Source organism: Channa argus, chromosome 8 (genome assembly GCF_033026475.1).
Source record: "Channa argus isolate prfri chromosome 8, Channa argus male v1.0, whole genome shotgun sequence".
Classification (NCBI taxonomy): domain Eukaryota; kingdom Metazoa; phylum Chordata; class Actinopteri; order Anabantiformes; family Channidae; genus Channa; species Channa argus.
In genome coordinates this window covers 16942742-16955298 of record NC_090204.1, presented here as the reverse complement: position 1 = coordinate 16955298, position 12557 = coordinate 16942742, and the positions used below count along the sequence as shown (strand labels likewise).

General features: G+C 37.9%; 1 protein-coding gene across 1 annotated transcript in view; it reads left to right on the top strand.

Annotated features, from left to right (window-relative positions):
• Window positions 1–195: 195 nt before the first annotated feature.
• The window catches only part of rabgap1l (RAB GTPase activating protein 1-like), a 96735-nt gene continuing 84373 nt past the window's right edge, over window positions 196–12557 (top strand). Inside the window, exons 1-9 of the mRNA XM_067513558.1 lie at window positions 196–311; window positions 5011–5239; window positions 5383–5530; window positions 7007–7211; window positions 7982–8156; window positions 8548–8705; window positions 9297–9407; window positions 10997–11063; window positions 12099–12201. Of these exons, the coding sequence (XP_067369659.1) occupies window positions 5102–5239; window positions 5383–5530; window positions 7007–7211; window positions 7982–8156; window positions 8548–8705; window positions 9297–9407; window positions 10997–11063; window positions 12099–12201 (1105 nt within the window). The 5' untranslated portion in view covers window positions 196–311; window positions 5011–5101. The remainder of the gene's footprint in view (window positions 312–5010; window positions 5240–5382; window positions 5531–7006; window positions 7212–7981; window positions 8157–8547; window positions 8706–9296; window positions 9408–10996; window positions 11064–12098; window positions 12202–12557) is intronic.

The window sequence follows — 12557 nt, the reverse complement described above, 5'->3', positions numbered from 1 at the left end:
TTTGAAAGCTGAAAGATGCATGCGTGATGTAAGACAATAATACAATGTTTTGTGCTCATTTAATTAGCAAAAAGGGGTATTATCTTGAAAGTGTTCTCTTGAGAGCTAGTGCACCTTGCACGTTGTGTCAGTCCTTCGAGGATTTCGCCGGTCAGTCTTCAGGAGTACAGCGCATGCGTGCCACAACGCATAGCACTCCAAACCGGAAGGCATGCTACAAAACTCCCGAGTGATTCATCTTCTCGAACACATACGATCTTGGTTGCAACTCTTGTGACAGCTAGCAAGCAACTCTTGGACGCTCTAAACAAGTAAGGTGACAGCTATATTCGCAACACTTGTTTCTATTTTACTGTCACGTTTACACAAAGCAAGAAAAGAAACGCTGTTTTCTTTATTCGTTCCTTTTATTTTCCTGCGGAGCCGGGCGGGGTTGTTGCTGAGTGAGGTCGCGCTTCCAAATACTGTCCCAACTGTTTTGGACTTCGAGCTGTTAGCCTTAGCCAAACTTAGCTTTAGCTCGCATCTTCAGCCTGGCTCAATTGGGTACTTCCTGTTTAGGCTGCATTCACCTGTTCTGACAGCTAACTAGCGACGTGTCTATAAGTCTGCTCGTTATAAGCCCATGTCCTTTTTACCGTGGTGAGAAAAGGCTTTGCTGACTGTTCGCTTGTCGCTAGCCAATTTGTTTGCCTTTGTGTGTGACTGTGTTTGTTGTCTGCATAAGCTTCTGTAAGGGGAGTCTATCCGCTTTAGAACTCTTCTGTTTATGTGTGGGTAGACACAAGAAAAAGGGGGTCCTCGTAGAACTCCTTGCCAATTTCATTTACCCTACCAAATGCCGGCTAAACAGCTGGGGGAGCTGCATACGCTATGCCGTAAGCTAGTCTGCTACTGATGCTGTGCCTGGAGAGACTGTGATGTGCTTCATGAAGGCCCGCAGACACCAGTTAGAACAGAAATAATATTTTAATGCTGTGCTTGTTGTATTGGAAGATCTACCCTTAACACTGACATCAGCATGGAGTTTTAAACCATAAATCCATTAGATTAAAACACTAACAAACAAGTGTCTTATAGGCTGGAAATCTAAAGAGAAACCTTTTTACCTTCTATTACTATGTAATTCAGAAAGGGCAATTTTTCATCCAGATAATGTTTATTTGAATGGTGTAGGAGAAAATGTACACATAACTCTCCGTAACATCAATGTAGTCATGGTGTCATGGTGTCACATCTTTGTTTATAGATCAGCATTAGAATTTGTCTATGGAAGACAACATTACAGTCTACAGTGTAGTATGTCTCCATTCAACTAAAGGAGATATCTGATTCTTGAATATAACAAAAAAAACATTGTGTTTTTAACATTGAATTTGTGGGACAACATTTGGGGGATAACGCATAGTGCTTTTAGAATAGTGTAGACATTGCATGAATTACAGTTTCACAAGAACATGATATAATTTTTTAGGACATTATATCTTGAATGATGATCTAGTACAGTGGGTTCCTTGATAAAAAAGACAAAGGAGGTTTTAGTGTTATAGTTATTGTTCCTTATCAGTTGACATAAATGCATTATCATATTTGTGTCAAGGCTAGTTAAAGTACAAAATAAAAAAATAGTGCATGATTAATGGATTGTGCACAGTCTGTGGGCTGTATGAACAGGGAAAAGTCTGATGTGGGTCAGGCTGTAGCACTGGCTCCAGACCAAGTCCCTTTTGTTGTAGAGAGGTGTTTTTCTTTGATATAAAGGATCAACTTCAACAAAGATGATACAGTGAGCCAGAAGACAAACAAGTATATCAGGAGTAATTATCTTGCATTTTAGTTTACTGAAATATTTACTTAAGTGCAGTGTCTAGTTGCTGTTATCTTGTAGAGCGTGTAATGCAGGGCTATCGCAGGATTAAAAAGCTGTACTTCATTCATGGTGGTTGTCATACCATAAACAGACAAAACAGCTGATACCATGAATTTGATTAGGAAAATATTTTGTATTTAGACCTTACAGGGGATGATGCAGTGAACGCTGTTAAATGTCAGTAGAAGTCACTTTGTTGTGCTCAGAACAAAGTTTTTAGTTTTCAGTCTCAGCTACTAAGAAAGACTGTTTGTGTTCAGCCTGTCACCTGAGTCACCTGACTCAATTTTGTACAGATGGTCGGTTTCGACTGGGTTACTTGTAACATGATGTGCGATAGATGCTTTGTGTGAAGCGTTAATGAGTACGGGGAAATGAACTTCCAATCCAGTTGGTACCAATGTCACATCCTACTCCCAGTATGAAGTTACCCATCCAGAAACTAGAGAAACCCCTATAACTGTAGCCAGGCATACATGTGTCCATTCTGGATTTACTGACTTTTTTTAGGGACTGTGATGGGCCTAAAATGCTTTATTTTGTGACGTTTCTGAAAGTAGATTTGTTTTTTTAAAAAAAACAATGAAAGCATGGAAATTGCAAAAATAGTTAATTTTTAATCAAAACATTTTTACTCATTTAAAAATAAAAACCAACAGATTCCAATGAAAATAAAGTTCACTATACTAAGTAATAGATTTTTACATGCAAATGGGCAAGTGCATCTCCATCACGTTATATTTCATACAACAATACAATTAACCGCGTACTGTGCTCAGTTCATCTCTCTCACCGTGATTCTTTTAGCACTTGCAGTAGCTCTGGATTCGCCCAATTCTGTCATGGTGATTTGTCATCTGTTGTCCCTTTTTATTTTAGCCATTGTAGTTTGTTCCCCCAGTGTAGTTTACTGGGCTATAGTGTTTATTTTTATTTTTTTCAAGTTTGGACAAAAGTGAGCTTTGTCAGGGCACTCAGAAGTCTCTCCCTACATAAGCAGTAAGCAGTTTGACATTGGGCAGCCTTAGCCTTTTTCCCACAATAAGGTCAGTGGGGTCACAAAGCAGATGGAGTTAGACACTCTCCATCAAATGCATCACCTTTCAGCAGCTTAAGTAAAGATGGCCAAAGGAAATGTCACGCTCTTGGAGATCCAGTAAGTCTACATCTCTGACTCACGGTACAGGCATTCCAATATTCATATGTGTCCGCTACTGTTGTATCTTCAACAGGACAGTAGGGCAAGTCAGCCTCTAGGCGTTGTACAGTTTGCCTACACCAATGGCAGCTCACAGTTCTGTGCAGGCTGCCAATTGGGAGTGTACCAGAGGGGAGGCTGGTAATGACTGGGTGCAAATTTGCTTCAATGTTTATAATTTGAGTTACTGCCAAAAAGGAAGAAACTTTCCAACCACACAAGAACAGCCAGACTTGGAGAGGGAAGAAATGGTTTAATCTGATAAATGGTGATGTTTATTTTGTGATTGGAAATGAACAGATGGCAGCTAATGTCCATAAAGTTAATCTTTAATGGAAAATCCTAAGTTACCAACATGTGAATGTAAAAGCACTGAAATTGTGTCATTTCACATGCTTATATTACAGTATATGTGCTTTTACTAGTGGAAATATTTTTAATTGTATTTTAATTATTGATGTGTTTAAAAAGGGGATTATGGTTTGTTCTGTACTTTCATGGCCATCGTTTATATAATAATAAATAACTGGTAGTTTATCACATGCTTTAGATTATGTATTTTTCAGAAGAAGCACCATGGGATTCAGCAGAACCGAAGTTGGCATTTTCTCTAAATTACATAATGTCCGAGGATCCAGTATTGCTCCATGTATTTATCTTGGTTACTTCTCATTGCAGCTTCCTCCAACTAAGTGAATCAGTGGGAGTGTTCATTTGCTGCTTCATGCTACGGTGTGCTTCTCTGTAATTTAATACGTGTGATTGCAGCACATGACTGTGTTGACTTCCTTAAGAATGTTTGTGTTCCCATACACATGTGTACATGAATACACAAATGCCTTTTTTATGCACCTACTGCATGTAATTAAGTTCCCCTGAAAGGGAGCAGCCGAAAGGAAAAGAAGAATTATGTTACTGTGTGTGAATGAATTTGTCCATTATACTTTGTTTCTGACTAATCGTGTTTATTTGTGTATTTGCCTCCTTGATGGAATTATCATAAACACTGCAAAACCTAAATCCTAGCTCCTTGGACTGTACAGCATGTACACACAGTCTTACTTGTTGACAAATGTAATGACAGTCAGTTGATTAAAATAAACTAAAATCTATAAAAGTAAAACATAAAAAAGCTGGTTGACTTGGTTTTGACAATCCCTAAAGATTCATACACCTAGGGATGCAAACGTAGAAATTTAATTTTTATATTTTTATTATGTTTATTTGTAACTGTTATTGTTTCCTATAGGTTAGATGCTGTATTCCAGGATGACAAAGGCTGAAAATGATGAGAGCCATAGGCCTGTCAGGTTTCACTTAGTCTACTTGTTGCTGATCCCTTGCTAATACAGGATTTGTCTTTGAACCATACTTTAAAACTGTTACCAAAACATTCCTGATTAAACATAAAAAATGTTGAGTGTTATCTTATTGTATGCTTACTTGCTTGCTTACAGTCAACAAGCCTTGCAAGAAAACACGATTGTTTGCAGCGTAGTTTAACCCTCAGCAAATGTAACAAAGCAGTTGGATTTAACATGGAGATAAGAGGGGCGTGCCAACAGATTTGTCAGTGCTTGTCATTTCGTGTTGTACTAGTAATTCTAATGGGGTTAAGTGTAAAGAGTCATCACACCCTAAGTATTGAAAACAATTTTAGGAATTAGGCAATTGTGCAATGACAGATTTGAGGTTGTGTTTTTATTATTTCTTTCTGGGCTGGTATCGTGAACTCAGAAGGGTGTTTAGATTAACTTTGATATGTAACCTCAAAAATGTGGGCTACAGAACCAGAAAGTTGTTTGGTCCCAAGGAAATAATTACAACATGCATCGGGTTCTAACAATTACACTAACCGAGTCTCTCTGAGCCCGTGAGGTTTTTTTAATAAATGCTTCAGCATATGAACAAACAAATGCAATTTCCCTTTGTGTACATGCAGGTTGCCTTCCTACAGAGCTGGGTGGAGAGGAGAAGAAAGGGGAGAGCTGTAACCCTTTCTCCCCAGCTGCACATAAGTTAACCAGCCAGCTATGGATGACAGTTCCTCACTGGGAAAAGTCAGCAGCTCAACGGAGTCTGTGGCCACTGTTACCAGTGAGGAATTCGTTCTGGTACAGTCCGGTGCCACTGGGTCACCACAGGGTTCCGAGGGTAAACCGAGACTCAAGGTTAGAACACACAAATACACATTTAAACCTGACTTAAGTGGTCCGGTATGTAATACTCATTGCAAAGCATTGACTCATCTCAGGTAGCACCACTCTGTCTTTGCCCCATGCCCTTTGTTTTTGTGTTTTCCTTTCTCTCTCAGATGTCCTGGAATGGGAGTGAGCAGCTGGAGAAAGCTATGGAGGAGGTGTTGGATGATGACGAAGAAGTTAAGATAGAAAAGAGCAGTGTGGAAAGGATGGAGAAACACAAGGACCCAAAGAGTCAAGCTGTGGAACCCCAACCTCTAGGTATACACTGGATGTTTAACGTGTTCATGTGCAGGCAGTTACAGCCTACTGATCAGTTCTTCTTTATTCACCATTCAACTTTTTAACAAGTGAATTATAAACTTTACCATATGGTCCTATGTTACAATGTAAAGATCATTTTTGCTGATTTGGATAATAGTGATGATTTTGTTTTTGTGTCTTTACACATTTTTAGCAGTTTATGCTGATTTGGGAAAAAAGTTACAGAGGAGGATATGCAAGATGTCATAGAAGAAAGTATTTATTATATTTACAGACTGCAGAAAAGACCAGAGACCAGAGGCTTCAGCTGTTTAAACATGCAACATATTCAAAAATATCTAAACCTATTTTTGGATGATGTGGGCGTGTATTAAGCCTTTATGAATAAGCTCCTTACTTTCAGGTGAAATGAAAAAGTTAGTAATGCCACGTATCGCAGAGCAAGGAAGCACAGTTTATCTCTTTCTCCAGGGACAAATTGTTGAGTTCAATGTTGCCAGCAATTAACTTTGTAGCAGAGCAAACTGCAAAAAACCGAGGTATGTCCATGGTTACTTATTCTTATTTACTGTTTGTGTTTATGTAAGAACAGGTCTGAATGATCTGGGAGCTGGTGAAAGATGAGTTTAGGCAACCCCCAGAAAATGTATTTCAAGAAAGACAAGAGGACCACTTTATTTATTACTTTACTGACTTTAATTTACTGTATTTTCCACCTCTTCTGTAGTATTAGTGTATGGTGCTGCACAGCTGCAGAGTGAGCAAAGAGGAAATGGTTAATTTGGCAGTGGTCCAGTTGCTGTTCTCATTGTTTTACTTCCTGTTTGCATGTATGAAAGTACCAGGTCTATAGTTGGAAGACCCAGGCCTCCTTGTCTTTATTTTCTCAGCTGTGCTTTTTTGTTTTGTCCTGGCTGCTGCTTTTACCTTAAATGCACCATTTTTTTTTTAATTTTTTAAATTTTTTTTGTCCTTTCGGTTTATCCCGTGAGTTCAGGGTCACCACAACGGATCATTGTCCGCATATGTCCGCATTCATTTGGCCCAGTTTTTATGGCGGATGCCCTTCCTGAGGCAACCCTCCCCAATTTCTACCGGGCTTGGACCACTAGAAATTGGGCTGTTAGGGGTTCAGTGTCCTGCCTACACTTCGACATATAGCCGGGGATCGAACCACTGGGGTCCGTGGAAAACTGCCTTTACCAACTGAGCTACAGCTGCCCCCTTAAATGCACCATACAGGTGTAAAATCCAGGAAATGTTGGGGGATGCCAGACTTCTTACATATGTTGTTGTTTATTGCAAATAAAACACTAACTAATTAATTAATTAATTAATTAATTAATTAAATCACTGGATTGATTTGACAAAAATGACAGAAATCCATTTAGCACAGAATATGACAGTAATCCCCCTAAACACAGTTCATCCTTAAAAAAAAAATAATGATATCACAACTTTGTTTTTTCACAGTGACCTGTCTAACACCATCCAGCCCCACTGCCCTAGAGGAGGACAGTGTGCAGTTCAACAAACTCTCCTACCTTGGCTGTACCTGGGTCAAAGCCCCTCGCAGTGAGGTAGAAGCACAGGATGCCATGGCCACCCTGCGTGCTGAAAGTGCTATACCTATCCCCATCACCCTGCATGTCCCATGTGGTCAAGATGGCTCTGTCAGGTCAGCTACAAAAAGAAGCCAGATTTAGTGTATGAATGAGAGCAAGGGAGAAGAACTGTGTCCAAACATAATAGTCAATGACAAATGGAAAGTAGATTTGCTTGCTGAGAATTGTAATTTCACTTAATTCCTAAAACTGCAAATTAGGCCACTTGGCCACAAATTGCAGGTTTCGCTACACAACCAAGGACACTAAGAGGTATGAAATATGCGCTATGTAAAGCTACCATTTCCTGGGATGCGTATTGGCCAACTGAAGTTACAGTTGAAATGGATATTACATCAGTTGAGAAAAACCTTGAAACTACCGTGTCATAAAATGAAAAAGGGAACGTTAAATATTTACATAAACCAAAGAGGAAATAAGAACTTTTTCAAACTATGTTTTTAAATGTGGACATTGGACCACAGTGACCCAGTTTGCCTTAGCATTTAAACAAAGGAAACTAAAATAAAGCTGAATGACATAAAGTTGCTTTACAAATTATGTGCATTACCTGATACAATTTACATGACAAAGCAAAGTACCTCAAAACTGATATTTGCGTAGATCACAGGATCATTGAGAAATGGCAATTTAAAAAAATAAGAGTAAATGTTAATTGATAATATTGCAATTGTCTAGTGTCAAAAGTGAAGCAGATTTCAGGTATCGTCTAAAAAGCCAATTACAAGTTAAAAATTGTTTTGCCTTTTATTTAACATTACGTTGAGCACATAGGTTGACAAAAGCATAATTTTTTCATGTACAATAAAATAACTTTTTGCAGGATTGTGGACCAGGGTTCTGGTGCAGAGATTGCCTCCTTTCCCATCTACAAGGTGTTGTTCTGTGCTCGTGGACAGGAGGGTTCAAAGGAAAGTGACTGTTTCTCCTTCACGGAGAGTTACAGAAGTTCTGAAGACTTCCAGATTCACGTCTTTTCCTGCCACATTAAAGAAGCTGTGAGTGACTGCAAACAGCAAATTTAAAATGTATTTAGTTAGATGGAAAACTTAATTCCATCACTCATTTGTTTTAGAAATGTACTTGTCATGTTAGCACAAGCAATGCTGCTGCAGTACTGACACTAGGAAGCCAGCTGAGGGTGCTGTTGTCTTTTAATCTTATTTTTAAGCCTTTTTTTAGTTGATGTGTAATCGTGTTTGTTTATATTACTTTGGTCTTTAAATTATTTCCTTCCGGGATTTTATATTTTACCTTTGCTTATTCAAAGATGACTCATCATCACACTGTTTCATTTAGATCTCCTCCTCCCAATCTGTCCTTCCAAGTTCTTTTTTATCCATTAAGCCTAAATGTTGTATTCATCATTTCTTGTTCCTGTCCATTTAGGTCAGTCGCATCCTGTACAGTTTTTCCACAGCCTTTCGTCGTTCCTCTCGGCCAGCAGACATCAGGGATGTGGCACTATCCAGTCTGTCTGACAGTGACTTCTACACCTTTACTGTGTCCCTAGAGATCAAAGAGGATGATGGCAAAGGCAACTACAGGTACACACATGCTTAAATGGAATCTTACTGGTCTCCCTAAAAACACTTACTCATTAGTGGTAGTTATATTGACATTATTCTCCTTTTTTGGAGAACCCTGTGATATTATGTGAATTACCCGCACATTATGTTTTTTTTCTTAAGAGCTCAGGACTGTGGGTATTACAGATATCATGATACTTGGAAAGGTTTAAAGTGCTGCTGCAGTATCTTTTAATCTGTCTGTTATTGTTCATCTGTAAAGAGCCTGAAGCTTTTTAGCATAGTAAGACAATTTTTCCATTTTCACAAGCCATCATATATAAAGCACTTTAGACATAGATTTTTATTTTCTTATCTGTAATTTCCTCTGAAGTAAAATGGCCTAAAAGCTGTTATAAGCGCACAGCAGATGCTTGTACTATAAAATACAGCTAGGAGAAGACCTGAGGCAAGGCATGTCATGTTTTATCTGTTACTGCATTAGTTATATTTAGATAAAAATACCTTTTTATTTTCAGTAATGATCTAGCAAAATAGCATCACAGTACAATATACAAGTCAAAATGGATTTACAACTTCGCTGTAATAATTTTCCCATCTTCTCCACAGTCCTGTGCCTAAAGACAGAGATAAGTTCTACTTCAAGCTCCGACAGGGCATCCAGAAGAAGGTTGTGGTGTCAGTTCACCAAATGTGCAACAAGGAGTTAGGCATTGAGAGGTGGGGGTCACTATATAAAGAAATAATTTATAAATTCTAGAAACCTTCCAATGAGAAGGTTGGTTGTTGTATGTGCTCAGTGCAATACCTCTTATTAGCAGTTCATACCAAAATTTCTATATTTCCCTCGACTAACCCTTTGCATTTTGAGAGCTGCTTTCTGTATATAATTTGGCTAACATACTATAAAAAGGGAGGGCGGTTACATTTTCAGCTGTCTCGGGGCTGTAACACCAAATTTGGATGGCATCTGCCCCAGGAAGATGAATGATCTAAACTAAAGGAGGTAATGATGTATTGCTTGAAAACATTGCTTTAAACATCCTGGTTATGAACAGAGCACATTAAATCTGGATTTCTTCTATAAACTTCATTATGGTAAATTACAAAACGACTTTCCAGATGAAAGCACCAGGCTGCTTGAATAGGCTTGTTTTCACAAGGACGGTGTGTAAGCTCAGTGATCAGAATACTATAACAACACTATAAAACACAAATTCCTGCAGTTTTTTCATGTGTTAACATAATCTAGCAGCACAGTATCACTGAAAAAGTAGGTCATCTTCATCATTTATCATTTTAGTCTTTGTGGAAGCTCAGAGATGATTTTTTACAGCTTGTTATCTTATTCATATTTCTTAATTTTGTAAGAGTCTCAGTTTAAATGGTTAATTATTTTTTTATAAATTTTGCATTCTTTTTTGTGTGGATGGATGCAGCTGAATGAAAATATTTTACCTGGAACTCTTTCTACCTATGCTTAACTATACCTATTTAAATACAACAATTGACCCTTGGCCCTGGTTATAAAATTGTTTAACTGTAAATGTATTCTTACAATACATTTTTGAAGCTATTCTTCTTCCCTGAGGTGATCAGACTATTAAACCTGCCTATTATATTGTACATACACAAAAGGACACACAACAGAATAAATATATCTGTGTATTAAACGTTTCTGCACTATTAGTGCTGATCATCACTTTCACTAACAGTTTCTTTTTAGATTTGCGTTTGTGTTTTTTGCTTCTATAATTTTAATGGGTTCTGCCCTTTTATTTATATTGTCTTAGGAGTAAGGAGTAAATACAGTTTGTTTTGCTATAAACTGAAAAACACCAAAAAACCTAACTTAACTATGTTGACCACTTGGTGGCATCACCAACCTAAATCTAAAGGGATTTCACTATGTTCACTATACTAAGTCTTTAATGTTGGGCTGGTATGATAAAATGGAAACATCAACTGTGCTGTTGAAATATCCAGTTGCTATGATGGAGGGCTTTGTGGCCCTAACTATTGATGGAACAAAGGCTTTCAGTCCTCAAAAAGTAGGACAATCAGACCTGAGAAACTATAGAAACACTATAGTTTGTTATATTAGGTTTTTGTTCACTTTTTGATCTTGCTTTTTAAATTCATGTCTGTGCTAGCCTTTCTTGTGTTATAACACCAATTGTCTTGTGAACCCCATCCAGCTTTGCCTGAAAGAGCTGACTGTTTTGTTAATCACCCTAAAGATGCATAGAAATGGTGGTGGAATAAGTGACAATTGATTTGTGATGGTAGCTTGTGTGTCTTCCCACTAGGTGTTTTGGGATGCTGCTCAGTCCAGGACAGAAGGTCTGCAACAGTGACATGCATCTTCTAGAAATGGTGAGCATTTTATTGCTGAGAAATTGATGATAGTTTAACAGGAGCAGTGTTTTGAATTGTATTGCTCACATGATTTTGAAACGGCATATACTGTATTTATACTTGTTTATTAGTTGTGGTGTTTACATATGTATACACTCATGGCAACTTTTTTTAGGTACACCTTGTTAGTATCAAACAGGACCCCCTTTTGCCTTCAGAACTGCTTTAACTCTTTGTTGCCAACAAGGTGCTGGAAACATTTCCTGGAGATTTTGCATGAGTGCATGACGAGTGGCTGCAGATTTGTCAGCTCCACATTCATGATGAGAAAACAAGTGATACAAGGCAGAATGGATCCATTCTTTCATGTTGTTAACACTTAGTTCTGAGCCTACTATTCAAATGTTGCAGCATTTTTTTGAAGTTTTTTTCCATTCTTCTATTGTTGAGTATGGGTAAGCCAATTCAAATTGTGTACTCAGATTCTGTTCTTAGCTGACAGGAGTAGCACCTAGTGTGATCTTCTGCTGCTGTAGCTCGTCTGCTTCAAGATTTGACATCTACTTTTAGAGATGCTCTTCTGCATACCTTGATTGTAAGGAGTGGTTATTTGAGTTACTGCTGCTTTCTATCTGCTCAAACCAGTCTGGGCAATCTCCTCTGACCTCTGGCATCAACAAGACATTTTCCCTCGGAGAACTTCCTCTAATAGGATATTTTCTCTTTTTCAGACCGTTCTCTGTAAACTCTAATGATGGTTGTGCATGAAAATCCCAATAGATCAGCATCAAAGTCACATAAATAGCCTTTCTACCTCATTCTGATGTTTGGTTTGAACCAAGCATACTATCTTGACCATGTCTACATTCTTAACAGCATTACATGGATGCCATTTGGCTAATTAAATATTTGTGTTAATAAGCATTTGAACAGGTGTACCTTATAAAGTTGCCAGTGAGTGTAAGTCATGTTTGTTGTTAAGTGTGTTAAAGTTTGTAGTATATAGCATGAAACTGTCACTAGAACATGAGTCATGGATCAATATGTGCACAGGAGTCAATGGGCAAGAGCTCTGATGGGAAGGCCTACGTTATCACAGGAACATGGAACCCCAACATGGAGGCCTTCCAGCCGCTGAATGAAGACACACCTAAAGGTAAGAATGAAGTATTTTTTTTTATATGATGCAATTCATTTCGGCATCCTATGGACGTCATAGTTTTTATTTTAATTGGCTCTTTGCTTTGCATGATGAAGTGCCTCTTCATGTAAAACGTACACCATGACTCACCATTATGTATGTTATTTGACATGCAGACAAAAACTTTGTATTCATTTTTTATTCTATATATAAATGTAATTAGATCATTATTTTACCTTTTCGATTTTTTAATTTGGATGTATGCCATAATCTAATATTGTAAAAATTTAGTTTTGATGTTCACATTTATTCTGTAGTCTGTACACTTTGAATTGCATGAACCTGTAATAAAAGTGCTATGCAAAGAGATC